Source organism: Microtus oregoni, unplaced genomic scaffold, assembly GCF_018167655.1.
Source record: "Microtus oregoni isolate MIOR12 unplaced genomic scaffold, Mior012 000019F_ref0000042, whole genome shotgun sequence".
NCBI lineage: Eukaryota > Metazoa > Chordata > Mammalia > Rodentia > Cricetidae > Microtus > Microtus oregoni.
In genome coordinates this window covers 35,043,782-35,064,227 of record NW_024543078.1, presented here as the reverse complement: position 1 = coordinate 35,064,227, position 20,446 = coordinate 35,043,782, and the positions used below count along the sequence as shown (strand labels likewise).

Here is a 20,446-nt window from a genome sequence, read left to right as displayed (position 1 = left end):
CTTTGGCAGCACTGGCGACTGAACTGAGATTCGCAACTGCTTGGTATGGTCTCCCCTGCGCTAGACCCCCAGGCCCTGTCTCAGGAGGGCTAAGTCCTTTACTTAGGATCAGAGCACCACTCTTCCACTCCGATCCTAAGACCCACACAAGGTGTATAGATAGTGTTCCGGCTTTACGTGGCCTTATTGGTTGTTTGGGTTTTTTAATGTCAAAATTAGCAGAAAATGTGGCTATCTTCTCCTGAGTTCTCTCCCTCAATATTGTTCTTTTTTTCAGTTTTTAAAATATTATTTTTATATGTATGGGTGTTTTGCTTGCATGTATGTCTATGAATCTCTTGCATGACTGATGCCCACAGAGGCCAGAAGAGGGTGGAACTGGAGTTACACACAGCTGTGAGCTGCCAGGTGACTGTTAGGATCAAAGCTGGGTCTTCTGCAAGAGCAGTGTTCTTAACCACTGGGCCATCTCTCCAGCCCCTGGCGTTTATAGTTTTTAATGTTTGACGCTTTCTTTCTGGCAAGAGATGCCCAATAACAACGGACAGGCTTTCCTTTGATTCTTCTACATTTAGACTTCTGATTAACGTTTTCAAGGGTTTTCTCAGCCGGGGCAATTCAGGCAGCAAAAGCAACAAGAACCAGTCCTTGAACCCTCAGCTCATCTTTAAAGAGAGGACATTGTACAAATAGATAATCCTGTCACTCCTGGCCGTGGAATCCAGAGGGAGTGTTCCTTGAGAACATTCTAGACTGAGAGAAGTAGAAGCTAGAAGCAGAAAGAGGAACCTGCAAGCTTGATTGTTTCAGAAGTTGACATAGAAACAAATAAAAACTGCCATATAGCTGGCTGTGGTGGTGCACTCAGGGGGCAGAGGCAGGCAGATCTCAAAGTTGGAGGCCAACCTGGTCTACAGAGTGAGTTCCCGGACAGGCAGGGCTGTTACACAGAGAAACTCAAATAAACTTAACCAAACCAAAATAAAACAAAAAACTAGATGGCTTACTTTTCCTAGGACTTAAAAAAAAAACTTCTAGCTCTCCTCTCACTGTAGTCTTTGCTCTGCAGGCTTTCCAAAGGCCCCAGTTCTACAACAAGAGAGGACAGATATAATTCTGATGCCAAGGTAAAAAGCTGATTTGTCATGCTGACTTTTTGATTTGGGGCTCTGGGGATTTGGTTCAGTGGTGGGGTGTTTGCCTGGCTAGTATAAGGGCTAGGTTTGGTCCTCAGCTCCGAGTGGGGGACATGTGCTGTAAATTTGTTCTCTCTCTCTCTCTCTCTCTCTCTCTCTCTCTCTCTCTCTCTTCTAATAGCAAAGTTGACTTGGGAAGAGGCTTTAACATAGATTTTTATGCGCAAACATTAATTCAAAGAGGGGGTGGGGTAGGAGACAGAACAATAGTCTGAAAACTTGTGTGGCCTTTCTCAATGAAGAGTCAGACTTGTTTTACAAATAGCCCTATATACAATCTTGGTGGCTTCTGAGGTGACATTGTTCAGGGGTTTGGTGTGCTGGCTGGTTTCTGTCGATTTGATACAAACCTAGACATATCTGGGAAGAGGGAATTTTAATTGACAAAATAAGATTGCCCTACAGGCAAATCTGCGGGCATTTTCTTGATTGATGATTTGTGTGGGAGGGGAGGGCCCAGCCCATTGTGGGTGGCTCTACCTCTGAGCAAGAGCTCCTGGGGTATGTAAGAAAATGAATGGAGCAACAGGGATTAACCAGCTAGGAAGCCACACTCCTTCCTGGTCTCTGCTTCCGTTCCTACCTCCAGGTCTCTGAGTTCCTGCCCTGGCTTCCTTGCAAGCTGTAAGATGAAATAAACTTTCCTCTCCAAGTTAGTTTTGGTCTTGGTGTTTTATTACATCAAAAGAAATCCCATCTAAGACAGTTGGTAAGGAATACTTGCCCCATCTTTTGTAAATGAGATCTTAAGTGAATCTTAAGTGAATAGCTCCTGGCTGTGATTGGGCAGGTTGGAGGCTGATCTGAAAACACTCTAAGTCACAAGGTCAAAGGAATCCCTGTTGACAGGTCACAGGGAGTTGAGAAATGCACTTTGACTATAAGCGAAGTTCATGAAACTGTGAGATTCTCAGAGCTGCAGGTTAACAGCTGGGACATGGGAAGGGTAAACTGGAAGCTCACATTCGTTTAGGTCTAAGCTTGGTTCATCGCTATGTGAACAGTATTATTTGAAGTGTCTGTACAAAACCCTGTCTCTCTATAAACAATCTTCACACTGATTTGATTGTGTTGGGAGGCCTGGATCACCTGACTGCCATTTCCTGAGAGTCCAGACCAGGGCTTCCTTTCCCTTTGCTTGCTCCACTAATTTCCCTGTCTTTATATCCTGCCTCAATTTCCCCTTTAGTACCCTTTTATCTGAGGCTTTTCTCCCTTGATTGTAAGAACTGTATATGAGCCGGGCGGTGGTGGCGGGCGCCTTTAATCCCAGCTCTTGGGAGGCAGAGGCAGACGGATCTCTGTGAGTTTGAGGGCAGCCTGGTCTACAAAGCTAGTTCCAGGTCAGCCAGGGCTACACAGAGAAACCCTGTCTTGAAAAACTAAACCAAACAAACAAAAGAACTGTATATGAAGCCTCTTCGCTGCTGAGCAGGGATGCAGGCTCTGTCCACCCAGGGACTCAAAAATCTTGATCATGTTGATGGAATAGAACCTCATGAAGGTTGTGAATCTGGGGGGAGGCTGTTCTTATTCAGGATGTCAAAGTATGCTGTGCCTGGGCCTAAGATCAGTTTGGATGTGTAAATCACAGAGGACCGAGAACGTATTGCCCAAGTTGTTAGGAATGTATACAGAGTCTTCTAATAATGGTACAAGCTGTCTTAAGTACTTCTGTTAGTATTTCAAGGGCTTTCTGGATTGAGACCCTTGATTTGTGAAAATAAATATTAATGCTTATATCATAACAGTATGGCTAAGACAACAAAAATTTCAAGGCGTAATCTAGCATCAGAACAAATGAAAAGAAAACTACAGTGAAGTTGTAATCATTGCGTCTGATTATAGCCACAATGAACAATTTAACCACTGCGAGGTCATAAATGTGGATAGAGTTATAGCTGGACTTGACTTTGTACTTGAGATCTTTTCTTGTTTTAGACTTTGCAGCCTTACCATGTTTTGCTGGTAACTGGCATTGCCCTTAGGTGGTTCTTGAGGCTCTGGAGACTCAGAGGGGACAGACTTCGTTCTGGAATAAGGCTACATTAAGTTGATTTCTTCCGGTCTGGGGAGAGCAGGCCACAGTGTACCCTTAAGGTGTCAGCAGATACATATATTCTTGGCATGGAGGCTTCTGAGTAAAATCTAATTGTGCTCTCCGCAGAGGCTGAAGCAAGTGTGGGTGCTATAGTAGAGACTGAGCAGCAAGCTCATGTGAGGTTTGGGGGGGCTGCAGATTTTAGTCCTCCCCAAGTTATTAGAGGAATTGCTAAAGTTCTCAGGTAACATGAATCATGAATGCCTCCTTTGGTCTCCCAGAGGCAATGGGATCTTGTGTTCTCTGGAGTCCCCTTGCCATTTTCAGATCGCCTGCATCCTTGGGTGGCCCACGCCCTCGCTGCTTCTGGATTAAATGATTATAACTAATTCTTGCAGAGATATCAGAGCCATTTCCTCATCTTCAGCAATGTGTTTGCCAGTGTCCCATAACTTAGGAGAGATTCCAGATGTAACAACTTATCCTTAGGCCATGTCTAGTGCAATTCCCAAGCTGGTGCTGATAGTAACAATGCCTTTTAGATTGAAGAAAAGTACTTCTAACCAAGGTAAGAAGTTACTGAAAGACAAATGTCTAGACTTTCCTAAGAAGAAATTCATGTAATTAAACCATGCAAACACATTGCAACATTTAACAAACAGGTAAATTTTCCCAGTGTCCCACTGGGAGCGTGGGTGCCAGGAATTGGCACCAGGGGTCCTGACACCTTAAATACAATTGAATTAAATGAGTATTTTCTGTAACCTTGAGGGAATGTTGACGTCATTGGAAAAGATCTTCACTGTGTGCTCCTGAAGCTTGGCTTCCTTAACTCTAGACATTTGCCACAAAACATGGGGCAGAAGAGACAGGGAATCTTGAGATGTGAGCGGGAACAGTAAGTGGTTTGGACCATTAGAGACTGCAAAAACCCCCGGAGCATCTATTGGCTGGTTCCTCTAACAGCCTGTTGAAGCACATTGACAAACATGGTTGTCTCATTCAGAAGGGAACACTCTGGAGACCAGATACCACAACAATGGGCCAGTGTGTTACCACCTGCAGCAAGCCACAGTAGGCGAGGGAGTGGCCACCCTTGAGGAACAGGTGTAGTGACCATGTACGGATAGCCTTGTCAATAGAACCAATGAGGAAGAAGCTGCCACCGCGGCTTGCCAGTTGCTTTCCTGTTGACTAGATATGAACTTAAAATAGTTTCTTCCATGCACAATGCACATTTTTGTAATGTTCTCCAACACTTTGGGACAGGAATTGAGGAAGCCAGCTCAGCAGTGAAAAGCCGGCTTATGAATTCTATAAACAGTCCATCTAAATCCCAGAGTTCTAGCTATGGAATCAAAGAGCACTGGCTCACCAAGCACTAATTACAAATGGAGACAAGTGTCATGATAAATGCGACAAAAGCGATGGACGCAAAGGTCCCAGAAAAAGGGAGGCACGGAAGGAGAAGCCTGTGCAATGGTGGTGGTCAGTAAGGGGGCCTTCCACAGTACGGGCAGCATCTGGAGGGAGCGGGACCTTTGTTTACCCTGTGCCCATGCTCTGGTCACAGGTCCATTCAGAAGATGCCAGTGCAGTTGAGAAATATGCAGTTTGTTGAGTTCTTGGCCTTTTCACTTTCTTTTTTAACAGGAAGACTGCTTATCCTGTGCACAATCCACCCAGGACGGGGAAAGGATGGCACAATCGCCAGCGAGGGAGGAGAGCAACAGAGGCGCAGCGGACAAGCTGGGGAGGTACAGCTGCCTGCACATTCCCTTAGTTAAAACAAGCACCATGGTGGTATGAGATGGTCTCTGTAACATTAAACTGATAAGAAGAAACTCGTTTGTAAGTGTTGGTAGTTCCTGAAAACCACGCCAATAAAGCATAGGCTAATGATAGCAGCCATTATTTGAGTGGGAAAGACAAGACAACCAAATACAGTAACTTAGGCTCCCTTTAAAGCTGCCTGATATTTGCCATTTGCATGCAGCCTGACTGGTCTTATGAGCTCAGTCCAGTGTAAAGGGATCCCCAAGAGTTGCTTTACTTTCTCCCTCTGGTGTGTATATGTGGGGAGAAAACCCTTTAACTGGATAAAAGTCATCGGTGTGTGGTAAAGGAAAGAGTTAGTTTAGTTTCCAGCCTTCCCATTTGCTGGGAGTGTGACTTGGGACGGTTTATAACTGTTTCCCGTTGTGAGGTGTGTGGCGCGGGCTTGCAGGTGGCGCTAAAAGCCACTGCTTCCGTGAGTGCTGACTCCCAGATTACCGTTGCCAGTCACTTTACTGCTCTGTTATTGTTGCTCGTGTTTTTTCTGCAGAAATCTTTTACTTCTTTGACCTTTACCTGACCTCCAGCACAACTCGTCCCACAGAACTTTCCATTGCAGCAGTGGCCTGCATCCTCCCCACACCCGTGACCCGTGTGGAGAACTTAAAAGTACTATGGCTGTTCTAGTCAACTTAGACACACACAGACAAACACCAACACATGCACACAGGCACGCGCACAAATCCACAGCGATCACTTGTAGAATAGCTTTAGCAGAGGTACTATCCATGGAAAGCCCTCTGATTAATATAAAGTAGGTTGTGATACACGGTGAGCTAAGAGGCTTTCTCTTTTATCTGTCTCTGTTTATAGCTTTGAAGATAATTTGTAAGAATGAATACTTAACAATAAAGCTCCCAAGTTATTCATTTTGTTCCTATATGTGAATTTTCAATTCTACTGGGACAGCTAAGATCCCAAATATAACCAAAATATACGACCACACGAACAGACTAAAAGACAAAAACCACATCCATGTTCATACTGTTAGATGCAGAAAAGGTTTTTGACAAGATCTAATGTCCCTTCATAATAAAAGTCCTGGAGAGACTAGAGATACAGTGGGCATGTCTCAACATAATAAGGCAATTCAAGGCAATCCCACAATCAACATAAACTTAAATGGAGAGAAACTCGAAGTGTTTCCACTAAAATTAGGAACAAAACAAGGTTCTCCCCTCCTCCATACTCATTCAGTCTGGTGTTTGAAGTCTTTGCTAGAGCAGTAAGACAACTAGCTGATGGAGATCAAGGAGCTGCAGATTGGAAAGGAAGAAGTTAAAGTATCTTTATTTACAGGTAATATGGCTTTATACGTAAAGGAACCTAGAAAATTCACCAGGACATTTCTACAGCTGATAAACACTTTCACTAAAGTGGCTGGATATAAAATTAGCACGCAGAAAAATCAGTAGCCTTCTGTTTTAGGATTTCCGTTGCTTCAATGAAATGCCATGACCATAAAGCAAGTTGGGGAGAAAAGGGTTTATTTGGCTTACACTTCCACATTGTTGTTCATCACTGAAGGAAGCCAGGACAGGAACTCAAGCAGGGCAGGATCCTGGAGGCAGGAGCTGATGCAGAGGCCATGGAGGGATGCTGCTTCCTGGCTTGCTCCTAATGGCTTTCTCAGCCTGCTTTCTTATAGAACCCAGGACCACCTCCTCATGGATGGCACCACCCACCATGGGCTGGACCCTCCCCCATCAGTCACTAATCAAGAAAATGCTTTACGCTGATCTTATGGAGGCATTTTTCTCAATTAAGGCTCCTTCCTTTCAGATAACTTTAGTCTGTGTGCCAGGTTGACAGCAGGCTGGCTGGCTTGCCTTCCTATATACAAATGATAAATGGACTGAGAAAGAAATTGGAAACAGACCTTTAATAATAGCCTCAAAAATATCTTGGGGCAATTCTAACCATGTAAGTGAAAGACTTGTATAATAAAAACTTAAAGACATTGAAGAAATTAAAGAAGACACCAGAAGATCAAAAATATCTCCATGCTCATGGATCAGTAAAATTATTATAATGAAATGGCCATCCTACCAAAAACTATCTATAGATTCAACACAATCCTCATCAAAATTGCAACACAGTTCTTCACAGAAACTGAAAAACTAATTTTAAGATTCATATGAAAATACTCACACATACAATAGCAGGGCTGCTAAAACAATCCCGAATAATAAAAGAACTGCTGGAGGTCTCACCTCCTCAGATTTCAAGTTGCATTACAGACGTATAGCAATAAAAATAGCATGGTGTTTGCATTAAAACAGATATATTGATTAATGGAATTGAATCAAGGAACCAGTTATAAGTCCACTCACCTGAGTTTCGACAAAAAAAAAAAAAAGCCAAAAATATGCACTGGGGGAAAGAGAGCATCTTCAACAAATGGTGCTGGTCTAACTGTAGAAGGAGTTGCTGGCAGGCCTGCTTTTCGTCCTACCCAGCTACCGCACGGCTAGCTTAGCCCCGGAAATAATTACATGGAAACTGTATTCTTTTAAGCACTGCCTGGCCCGTTAGCTCTAGCCTCTTATTGGCTAATTCTCACATCTTGCTTTTACCCATATTTAGTAATCTGTGTAGCACCACAAGGTGGTGGCTTACCAGGAAAGATCTTAACCTGCGTCTGTCTCAGAGAGAAGAGGCATGGTATCTGACTCACTTCCCTTCTTCCCAGCATTCTGTTCTGTCAACTCTGCCTATCTAAGCTGCTGTCCTATCAAAGACCAAGGCAGTCTCTTTATTTGACCAATGAAAGTAACACATAGACAGAAGACCCACCTACAACAGAACTGAATAGCACAAAATTCCAAATGGATCAAGGACCTCAACATAGGCCAGACACATGAATCTGGTAGGAAAGAAAGTTAAACAGCCTTTAACTTGTGGGCACAGGAAAAGACTTCCTGAACAGAACACTGGTAGCAGAGGCACTAAGACCTACAATAAATACCCAGGACCTCATGAAACTGAAAGCTTACGTATGGCAAAGGACACGGTCATTCACATACAGTGACAGGCTAAAGAATGGAGGGGGTCTCTACCTATTACACGTCTGATAGGGACTAACATCTAAGATACATCAATAACTGAACAAAACAAACCAAACAAAAAACCTTGGCATCAAGAAAACTAATAACCCAGTTTAAAAATGGGGGACAGAGCCGGGCGATGGTGGCGCACGCCTTTAATCCCAGCACTCGGGAGGCAGAGGCAGGCGGATCTCTGTGAGTTCGAGACCAGCCTGGTCTACAGAGCTAGTTCCAGGACGAGCTCCAAAGCCACAGAGAAACCCTGTCTCGAAAAAAAAAAAATGGGGGACAGAGCAAAGGTGAGTGTTCTCAAAATGACTTTCTCTGAACATTTACTCTATTAATCCTTGATTAATTTTTCCTGAGTAACCAATGCCAATGTAGTCTGTATTGAGATCCATATTATAGAAAAGGCCGTAAACTCATGTCTTTGAATCATAGTTAAAAAAAAAAAAATCCTGCTTGACCCATTCAGAGGGAAAGACAAACACAAAGAAAAACATCAGGGAAACTAAGGAACTATGATTCCTCACCCTCTTCCTGACCATGGCCAGTGGACTGCAGCTCCGTGAGCTCCTGTCCGTGGTGACCATTAGAGGATTGGCTCTGGTTTCTGGACAATCCTCAGGAGAACTGGTGCATTCTGGGCAATTCCCTGAGAAGAGCCGCCTCTTGATTATCCTGACTGGAATCCACGGAGTCCATGAAACTAATCTTTTCTATCTGAGGGGAGTAGTTAGGGAGCAAGGCACTCACAAACTCTCGATGGTTTTCTTCTTCTTTATTCTTTCTTTTCCTCTCACTATCTCATGTTGTTTTACAGCTTTTTTTCCCAAGAGAATCTTCCAGGCAGTACAAGAGTCAAAATGGTTGCATTCCATTTCCCAAGTGAATGATTATAGGTGAAAACATGTTTTTAATTTCCCTCACACGATTAAACATTTTTTGTGTTACAGGTCAAAAACAAATTATCCCAAGAACCCACATGCATTCATACCCAGGCAACTTGTTATTGATTAACCATTTGGGCAAGCAAGGTGTTCTTGTCAGGTCTTTTACTGGCAGGCTGCATTTTGCGGTTACAAAGAAAGAAAGGGCCAAATACTTTATTACTTATCTTGAAAGGTAATCTTATAAGGAATCGTAAAGGAATCACAAACCTAAACTTTTATGTAGAAAAAAGAATCAGTCAGCTCTACTTTAGGGTGCATACCCACTCATTAACAGATTTTTTTTTTTTATATCAAGGGATTGAGGGTAGAAATGGGTATAAGGAATTAATAATCACCTTTGGTCATCAACCAAACCTAGCAAGGAGAGTATGTCAGCCAGCAAGCAATAACTGGGCTGCCTTGTTCTTGTTCCTTGACCTGAAAAAGTTCCTCACTCAACTATGTGCCTCTCTAAAACTTTAATTTGTCTTCTTGGGTTTTCACCTCAAAGTTATTTAACAAAAAATCTTAGCCTAACTTTGTTATTTTCAAAGCTTTGTTTCAGTTGTGATACACTCCTGTGAACACATCTCCCGACATTAAGGTTGAAAGAATTTAAACTAGCTGGGCTATTGGGACTCAACTGTTAGCCATTAACTCGAGCTACAATTCATGCAGCTCCTTAGGTGAGACTCACAGGCCCTGGCTGTGAAACATGTCCTCGTATTTATTTTTATTCATCAAAAATCTATATAAGCGGGGCTGGAGAGATGGCTCAGTGGTTAAGAGCATTGCCTGCTCTTCCAAAGGTCCTGAGTTCAATTCCCAGCAACCACAAGGTGGCTCACAACCATCTGTAATGGGGTCTGGTGCCCTCTTCTGGCCTGCAGGCATACACACAGACAAAATATTGTATCCATAATAAATAAATAAATAAATATTTTAAAAAAGAGATACTGTCTCAAAAAAAAACAAAAACAAATCTATATAAGCTATCATTATTATTATCAAATTACAGCTTATCAAATTGTCATCTTTTTGACAATCCACAGGTAAAAATGCCGAGTAGAACAGGATGTTTCCAAGAGATCAACTCACTATGTTACAGGCAGCGGAGATCTCCCCAGGTCCACTCACACCATGCTAGACACCAGAGAAAGATAGCCGCAGCAAACATGTAAATGCACAGCAGAAGCAAAAGACATTCTGGGGTCTCTAGTCCTGTGGCCTTGCCTAAACGAGATCGACCCATTAGAGGATTCCTTTCTGCTGGCTGACACCGGGGACTTCAACTGCAGCTCGCTGCTCCCCTGGCATGGCCCATGCCCTGAAGACATTTATACAAGAAATGTTATAAGGATGGAGAAGCTTATATCCAGGAGAGAGAGAGAGAGAGAGGGAGAGAGAGAGAGAGAGAGAGAGAGAGAGAGAGAATGCACTTGCAGGCAAGAACAATAAAATAAGAAGCCATGAATTTGAAGAATAGGGAAGGGTATATGGGAAGGTTTGAATAAATGTTGTAATTATAATCTCAAAAATTAAAAAAAGTAAAAAAAAAAAACCAACAAATTGTGAGTTCTCAGCTGTTGCTGGTCCCATGCCTCCACCCTGCCGTCGTGAGCCCTAACCCTCTGAATCCATAAGCTCCACGGAACACTTTGTTCATAAATTGCCTTGGTCGTGATGCTTATCACAGCAATAAAAAGAATGGAAGGAGCCACTCTCTGAGCAGCTAGCTAGGGCTCCCGGATGTAGCCACACATAGCACACAGATCCATACTCCAAATGTCATGTGGAGTCCACATGGGCCTATGCATCCATGGCAACAGCATGGATTGATCCTTTGCCTTTTCTTTATAAACCTGAGAGGTCAGATAAGGCTGCAGGAAGAATCTCCGGTCTTCTTTGAAACAACACCCTTCAGTCTCAGGTGTTGGAAAGGCCCCATTGTGCCCTTCTCCAAGGCAGCTGCCAAATTTGGACCCTCAAATGATGCGTTGTCTATGGCAGTGAACCTCTCCTGGTTGTTGTGGAGATGAAGCGTCGTTCTGAGGTGACATGCTGTGTGTGTCGGGATCTCCGTTAGAGGCCTGGCACTGCAGTGCACATCTTTAACCCCAGCCCTCAGAAGGCAAAGGCAGGCGGACCTCTGGGAGTTCCAAGCCAGGCTACAGAGTGAGAGACTCTTTCACAAAATGAGCAGCCAGCTAATGGGACAAACGATGTGGTTAGTTAAGTATGAAGGAAGTGTGGTCGTTCCTCTGAGCGCGTCTTGGCAGTCACTGGTTTTCCATGCGCGGCTGGGATTCGTTAGCACTGTAATCACTGACAGTCGTGTTAAGGTAATGAGACTTGATGGTTACAAATGATTATTTTATCTCCTCTTAACTGCCTGTCACAAAAATGAAACGGGCGATAATCTAATCTAAGACATTATGTCTGGGAAGTGCAGCCATTCGTTGTCTGAACTGAGACAACAATCTCCGGGACTCTAAAGTAGTTCAGCCTAGGTGAACAAAATGATTGCTACTGTCTTCTCTGTTCACCCTGTTTAGCGTCTCACGCCTTGGAAATTCCTTGGTAAAGTAAGCCAATTAAATTCTTTTCTGTTGTTGTTGTTTGAGACAGGGTTTCCCTCTGTAGCTTTGGAGCCTGTCCTGGAACTCGCTCTGTTGACCAGGCTGGCCTCGAACTCACAGAGACCCTTCTGCCTCTGTTTCCCGAGTGCAGAGTTAAAGGCGTGCGCCACCACCAGCCAGCATTAAGTTCTTATTTTTAGAACTTGAACATAAACAAAGAAACTCTTCTGTCAGGAAAGCAGCCTTGGGTGCTCTCTGTGGTGTCAGGCTCATCCTGTTTCTGCTCTGAGCTGTGTTACCTCTGATTCGTTTGCATTTTCGCATCTTCTTCTTTGTTTGGAAACTTAGGAACTTTTGGTGCTGAGCCTCATAATATTCACTCTCATGGTTTAGAAAATAAGCCTTCAATGCTTTAACATCCTTGTTTGATTTTCTTTATATAACTACTAAAATATTGACTTTGTTTCTTCTTTTATCACACATGGCAAAAGCCAAGTTACTTTAGAAAACCAAGAGGAGGAGCTTGAGCCTTGTGAAGACTGCAATTCAAGTAAGTCCTCCACAGCGGACTAGGTCAGCGCCACCTAGCCTTGAGAAAATAAAGAAGTAGGAGAGACTGATCCCCAAAGTAATGTTTATGAAATCACTGTTCAAATTGAGTCTGTATTTGTGTGTGTGTGTGTGCGTGTATGTGTGTGTGCGTGTGTGCGTGCGTGTGTGTGCGTGCGTGTATGTGTGCGTGCGTGCGTGTGTGTATGTGTGTGTGCTTGCGTGTGTATGTGTGCGTGCGTGTATGTGTGTGTGCTACTCTACTGTTGATCTGAATCCATGACCTTTCTTTTATAGTAGATTTTTTTTGTTCTGGGGAAACACTAACAAAAAGCGCAACTATTTGTTTTCCTTCAGTAAAGTGGGGGGGGGGGGACTTCTCTGATTATAGAGATCTCATGTGACTTAGTTTCATTTCCTGTTTGCTGGGATTAAAAATACCCTGAAAAGAGCAAATTAGAGGAGAAGGGCTTTATTTTGGCTTACAAGTCCTCCTTAGAGCCAGCAGCAGCCAGAGCTTGAGCTAACTGGTCACATCAAGTCTGTTGTCAGAAGAGAGCAGCAGATGCATGTGCGCTTGTGTTGAGCTCCTTTGTCCACTGCCGCAGAGTTCAGGATCTGAACGGTGCTACCCACAGTGGTAGGGTCTCTCACATCAGGGAACAAAGCAGAGGTAATCCCCACAGATGTTGCCACAGGGCAACTTAATCTAGACAATCCCTCCCTGAGATACCCTATCAGTTGTGTCAAGTTGGCAATTAAAAGCCACAGGCACGATATGATATTACTGTTATATTCTAGACGCTTAAGCGAGATAATAGCTTTTTAAATTTTATCTTAATTTAAATTAATGTTTATGGATGGGTGCCTTGCCTGCACAGATGCCTGTGTACCCTGTGCATACCCTGTGCCCCCAGAGGCCAGAAGAGGGCGCCAGAGTCCGCGGAACTGGAATCACAAATGACTAACCGGCCATGTGGGTTCTGTAAATGGAGGCAGGTCCTCTGGAGGAGACTCAGGGCTCTCGACTGCTGAGCCACCCTCTGGCTCCAGTAGTTTTATTTCCGCCATTTCCCCATTATATGCCAACTTTCTTGGTCTCTGCCGTGCCCTTCTAGGCATCTGTTGCTTATGGTTAAGCGTGGATAAAAATATAAAGGGTTGTTCTTCCCGTGAGACCTTTCCATTGGAGGCAAAATGGAAGAGGCTGTTAGCACCTTTCCGGGACAGCCAGAGGGAGAGAAAGACTCCAGAGAGAACCTGTCCCCTGCCCCGCAGATCGGCCCTCCTCGTGGCACTACTCTCCCATCTTACACAGCACGGTTCTGAACGAAAAGCTAGAGAGGCCGTATTTTGTAATAACAAGTTAAGAACAGAACTGACCCCAGTGTCTCGGTCCAGAAGACCACAGAGCCCTTTGACGCAGCCGGTTTCTGCTTCTGCAGGCTGCACGGTTTGCTGTCAGTCTGGCAGGGCTCACCTGTGATTGTGGGGTTGGGCAGAGGTGTTTGCTTTCATGAATTACATTTAGAGACGTTTCTCTCTTCCAGCTTTCATTTGAAATATGTGAGAAGTTAAATTAAGGTTGAGAGGTAGTGGCACATGTCCTTAATCCTAGCACGCAGGAGGCAGAGACAGAGGTAGGAGGATCTCTTGTGAGTTCAGGGCCAGCCTGGTCTGCAAAGTGAGTTTCAGGACAGCCATGGCTGCATAGAGAGACCCTGTCTCAAAATTAAGAACTCCAATGCTTTAACCTCCAGCCACTGGTCTAAGTGATCTTCCTGGTGGACTCCCAGTCAGCTATGGTTCTAAGGAGACTCGTGCTCCAGAAGAGGCCCCAGTCATATAATGTAAAGATTGCACTTCCCCATTTTCTTCTTTATCTCCATTTTGTTGAGTTAAAATACAGTTTTCTTTTATCTTCAGAAGCAGATGCATGTCCTGCATGCTACTCTAAAGCAAGGTAAGATGTGACTAATTTAACCGTTTAAGGCAGTCTTTAGTGGATGCAGAGAAAAGAAACTAATATTTGTTGTGTACTCACTGGGCTAGATGCAATATGATGTACATACCACTTGCCATCTCAGAGAAATCACAGATTGTATGCAAAATATCCAGTTATAACATACTTCTCATGCTGGACAGTGGTGGCACACGCCTTTAGTCCCAGCACTCTGGAGGCAGAGGCAAGTGGATCGCCATGAGTTCAAGGTCAGCCTGGTCTACAGAGTGAGTTCCAGCACAGTCAGGGCTACACAGGAAAAGAATGTCTCCAAGACAAACAAACAAATGAACAAATAAAACTACTACTACTCCCAATAATTGGCTACTCCCATTTGAAGGGCAGCTTAACTGGCTCATAATCCCGCCATTGTCATGTGCCTGAGCTATGATTTAATTGCCTGCCTAGCTATATGATGTGGTCTCCGCCTCCTCTGCATAGACTGAAAGGGCAAAAATACAGATCTATATAACACCAGTTCAGAAAGTCAGATTTTGACACAACATTGAGTTTTTCTTCCATGCTCCATCATAATCTGGTAATTTAATGTAACGCTGTATTGGGAAGCCTTGCCTTGCTTGTAGCAGAGCTCTCAAGGACATGTGGCCATAGTACATAGTAGTGATACATAATTATTCTATTAGAAGTGAAGAATATTTGCATGCTCTATAAGTAATATTCATATTCTCTTTGGAAGATATTTTTATTGACTTTTCTGCTTACTGATATGAGCTGCCATATCAGGTTAGTTCCTCTACCACTTTTTCCAGTCTATTTTCTTTTCCAATGAATATACTACCTTTATGAGTGATTATTTCCTTTGGCTTCTTATTTATTTATTTATTTATTTATTTATTTATTTATTTTTTATATCTGGCCGCTAAGTAATTCCTTTGCCTGTACAGTTTCCTAACTTTAGGGGATGCTGGAGACTAATCAAGCTGCCCACAGTTGCTTGAACCTGTGTTTAGAATTTTCTCCACATGGCTGCTGTGTTGGAGAACCTGAAATGGAAAGATTCTGCAATGACTCCTTTGGATATACTGCATGGCAGCAATGAGACGCATTTCAATGGGACCCTTAAGTCTATGGCCAGGAGCTCCCCTCAGTAGTGATGAGTCTCAGTAGGATGGCAGGTGGACAGAGAGAATCCCAGGGAAGAGGGTAAAGAGCTCACTCTGGGCTATCCCAGCAGCGTTAACAGAATGGGGTTGGTAAGGAACAGATCATGCGTGGTGATAATGTGGAAATCCTTGATACAGAATGTTGGAGGATCTAGGAGAGCACATGGGAATAACAAATGCAGGAGTTCCAGGGAAAGGCTCTTTTTTATGAGACCGTAGAAGCTGACAAAACTCAAGGTTTTTGTTAAATGATACTTGAGTAGTTTCAGGTGGACGATGAGTCTACCAGGTAGCATTGTTCTCTTACCTACTTCATTGTTAATTTATACATGGTCACCTAGGAAGACACAGACTGAATTACTGTCTGAGAGAAATCCTATCAGGTCAACCTGTGGCTGGGCGCTGAGATCCCCAAGTGTTTGGCAAGCTCAGGAAATAAGGCCTGGAATCTCAATCTCTTCAGCTGGACCTTACCTCAGGAGCCTGCGTTTTCACAGGCCTGAGGTGTAAAGTCGGAGAAGGTGTGGATTAAATGCATTGGTGATTGACTACAGGCCACCAATAATGCGCTGGTGTCCCCTTGAGGAAAGAAGGGAAAACACTTCCCTTTGGAGGCACTTAACCAAGAATGGCCCATATTTGAGTTCTCTGCTTCATGCCCCTGTGTGTGTCTCAAAACTCCTTTTTTCTGTCTTTATTGAAGAACCCAGAGAGCATCACATGAGGAAAGAATGAGATACAAGAATCTTTAACAGGGCTTACAAGAGATTAAGTCATTAACTGACTGACCCAGACAACAATCAGTACACAAACATTTAGCAAACCAATATCCAAATGCCATGTTTAACATTTGTGCTAAATATTCACTTTCAAAGATTGCTTTCAACCCTGTATTTGCTGCTTTCAGCAAATAATACCCATGCATTACCTGGGTCAGGGGCATGGAAAGGAAGGAAGCATGCCCCCGGCGGTGCTGAAGCCTGCATGGGCAGCACATTTATATTGGGTTCCATGGTCTGTTGATGCGGATGACTGACTAGGTCTCTTCCCTCAAGGAGCAGGTTCCACTGAGACACGAACTCAGATCGCTGGATTCAGAGTCCAGAGCACTAACCATTACACCACAGGAGCTGGTGCACAGGGGCATGAAGTAGTATATAATTTAAGGTTATTACCATGCTTTAGTGTAGGTTGTAAAAGTTGCTAATATGGGAAATCCAAGCCAAGTGAGGGAGATTTTCATATGGTTCTTTTTAGGAGGAGGGGGTTACTTGTTATTTTATGTGCGTGGATGGTTTGTCTGTCTGTATGTCTGTGTGTGCCTAGTTCTCGTGGAGGCTAGAGGAGGGTATCAGATCTCCTGGAACTGGAGTTACAGACTGTTGTTAGCCACCATGTGGTTGCTGGGAATTGAACCCAGGTCCTCTGGAAGAGCAGCCAGTGCTCTTAACTGCCCAGCCATCTCTCCAGCCCGTGGTTCAACAAAGGCTGAGTATTCAGTAGGGCAGCAATCTTAGTGCTCACATGACCTCAGGGCGTATTAACTCTGGCTATGAGGTCCAGTGGAAGTTCATCTTTCCAAATATAAGGGATATTTTTATCATCACGCATTGACACAGAGAATATGTCTGAGCCCTGAAGGAGGATCTTAGAGTGTGAGTGCTTAGTGTCAAGTTGGCATCTATGCCAGCCCCCAGGCCTGGTCTGGACTTCAAATCCTGACCCCTCCCAACCTGACATTGGAGGGAAGCGATTCCTGGGAAATTGGAAGCTCCCCCGCATGGCTCCTCTTTCCCCCCAGTTCCCCTCTAGTGCGGATGTGCCCAAGGGGGTTTTTATTGTTTGCTGGTCTGTGAAGAGCTGGAATGAAGTGCATCTGAGGAGAATATGGCAGTAATGGTGTAGACAATGTTCTTTGTTGTCCGTTGTCTTTCTGCCGTTTCAGAAGTTCTGTCCGGGAGACTGTGCTGTTTTAAGGTTATGCAAAACATTGGCTTCTTCCAGTCTGTGGAAGACTCAAGATGAAGACTCAAGATGCCCAATTCTGAATTACAGCCATTAAATGGGAGACAGCGAAGAAGGAACACTATATATTTGAGCCTTGTTTTGTATTTTTTTTTTTAAATCTAGGCAGCAAAAATATAGGTGTCCCAATAGCTGGATTTTCATTTTGGCCTTCAAGAGAAGAAATATGTGAAGACAAATCATTTTGGGGCTCTGCCAATATAAGGTCTACCATTCTTTGTCATGGATATATGAAAAGGTCCCCATAAATAATAAGTAGAGAATGAAGGAGAAAGGCAAGCAATCGCGTGTTCACTTGGTTTTTAAACAGAGATCAACTTTAAATACCTCTTAAAGAAATGGCATCTATACAGATAACTGATAACTGAAATGCCCCCTTCTTGTCCATTTTTATTCTTCAGTCTCGCCCCCACACCTAGAACTTCCAAGCCCACAGCAGAAGAAGACGAAAATAGCGTCAGCTCCAAGGTAAAATGCCCCTTTGTGAGATTAATTTTCTCTTTCTGAATTTGCATTATTTTATCATTTATTCTTAAACTCAGCAATGGTCTACAATCACTGCCTCTCAAAAGTCGGTCAGAGAAAAACCTATGTAGTTATGACCAGTTGGGTTTGGGGGTTTGGTTTTTTTTTAATCTTACTCTGAGAAATGCCAGAGGTAGTAGATACTCTGAAGTGGTGGGCTTGGGTTCAGGTCTGAAAACATGGAGTGGAAAGAATTTATGAGGAACAGTTTTCACGGTAAAGCAAATCTAAAATCTGAGCTACAAACTTTAGGATAAATATCCATTATTGTGGTTTCATTTATTTTACTGGGGGCTGCAGAGATGGCTCAGTGGTTAAGAGCACTTGTTGCTCTTGCAGAGGACCCAGATTTGGTTCCCAGCACCCACGTGGTGACTCTCATCCATCTGTAACTCCAATACCACGGAATCCGAAGACTTACGACCTCCACAGGCACCATGCACGCACGGGTGCGCATACATACATGCAGGCAGACACTCACACACATTAAATAAAACAAATGTCAAATGACTTTAAAATGAAGAGTTTACTGGTGTGACTTTCATTATGTTCGTGTTTCAGAGTTGTAAGGAAACTGAAAATGTATCAGACATTTGATTAATCCCTTTGGCTTCAGAACTGTCCTTGGACGTAGCTTCTTTTTCCTCCCAAACTTTGTATTCATTTCATATTGTTTTTGATAGAATGTGTTCTTGGTTTCAACCCTTGTTTATATATGAATTAACATAAGAAATTATGAAAAATTATACCATTACAGCCTATCAAAATTTATACTAGCAATTTTTCTGTATTTTTTTATTGATTTAATTTAGTGTACGCACGCACAGGGCCTAGAGGGTCTGCACAGGTCCTCTGCGTGTGTTATTACTATTAGCTGAGTGTTTCTGTGTTGGGGGAGCTGGGTGTCTGTGACTCTTTTGCCTGCTCTTGGGACTCTTTTCCTCTTCCTGGGTGGCCTGCACAGCCCCAGTGTGAGGACTTTTGCCTTGTCTTTTTGTATTTTGTTTTCTCATGTTTGGTTGTTGTCTCTTGGAGGCCTGCTCTTTCCTGAAAGGAAGAGGACGGGGAATAGGTCTGGGAGAGTGGGGAGGTTGGAGGGCTGGGAGGAGTAAAGGCAGGGGAAACTGGTAGGGATGTATTGTATAAGAGAAGAATCTATTTTCAACAAAACAATAAAAAGTTTGTAGAACTGGATAATACATTTTTTGCCCAGATAGCTACAAACTGTACAAGAAGAGATTCAACTATTAAGGAAAAATATAATTTTTGAATATTTGTGCTTAGCTTTAATATCAGCTCATGTTCTCAGTTCACACTCTCAGGCTTTACATTTTAGAAGGCTTTTACTCGCTCACATTTTCTTCTGAAGTCTTCTGCACGTGAGAGCTAGCGGAGGGCAAGAAACCGACCTGATGTGGGTCACACTTAGTTCCTAGAATGAAGTTCCTCACATAACAGCATCTTAATATATTTCATGTGAAGGAAAAACAGGAAGATAACTAGCAGCTAACTGTATCGAGTGTTTTAAATGTACCTTAGATTCATTACCCTCGCTGATGTCTCAGGTGTGTGCTCTGGGGTGACTTTCTTTGAGGAGCGCTGTCATAAAGGAAAAGGGAACGACTTAGAGGAGGGCAAGAAATAGCAGAGATTTGCTGGCTCCTCGGAGTCTTCCAACTCTGACTTTAGACTGGGGCTTTAAATGAGTGTTCTTAGCATCTCAGCTCTTGTCTTCTTTATTAAATGTGTTTTCATATATACATTGCCGTCTAGCATCCTAAGTACCAATAACTTTGCTTCATTAAAAGTTGAGGCAACAACTTACTAGACCTGGATGGAGGTGGGGGTTCCTTGGACTTCCCACAGGACAGGGAATCCTGATTGCTTTTCGGGCTGAGGAGGGGGGGTACTTAATAGGAGAAGGGGGAGGGAAATGGGAGGCGGTGGCGGGGAAAAGACAGAAATCTTTAATAAATAAATAAATTTAAAAAAAAGAAAAAAAAGAATTAAGAAAAAAAAAGTTGAGGCAAGGGGCTGGAGACATGGCTCAGAGGTTGGGAGCACTGGCTGCTCTTCCAGAGGATCCGGGATCAATTCCCAGCACCCACACGGTGGCTCACAACCATCTGTAATGAGATCTGGTGTCCTCTTCTGGCAGACATACAGACAGAACACTATAGACATAATAAATAAGTAAATATCTTTTAAGAAAGAAAATGCTGAAACAATACTTTTTTCCCAACTAGTCTTTCTATTAGAAATGGTTCCGTTTTCATTCTGGAGTAGACAGTTTTGGTCCCCTAACTCTATTTCTCACTTCATAGTAATAAAATGAACCTTCCTTTTATCATTGCAGTATTTACAAAAGTGGCTTTACCTTAAGAAAAACAATTGTTGCCAGGCAGCGGTGGTACACACCTTTAATCCCAGCATTTGGAAGGCAAAGAAAGGCAGATATCTCTGAATTTGAAGCTAGCCTGGTCTACAGAGTGAGTTCCAGGACAGTCAGGGCTACACAGAGAAATCCTGTCCCAAAAAACAAAAGCAGAGGAAAGAAAGAACAACTATTATTATTAGCAGTATATAAACC

The 20,446-nt window shown here is 43.3% G+C and overlaps 1 protein-coding gene across 1 annotated transcript in view; it reads left to right on the top strand.

Annotated features, from left to right (window-relative positions):
• The window catches only part of LOC121459270 (ankyrin repeat domain-containing protein 26-like), a 117,044-nt gene that overhangs the window by 15,039 nt on the left and 81,559 nt on the right, over positions 1 to 20,446 (top strand). Inside the window, 3 exon segments of the mRNA XM_041668803.1 lie at positions 1,070 to 1,127; positions 4,891 to 4,994; positions 17,733 to 17,799. Coding sequence (XP_041524737.1) covers positions 1,070 to 1,127; positions 4,891 to 4,994; positions 17,733 to 17,799 — 229 coding nt within the window.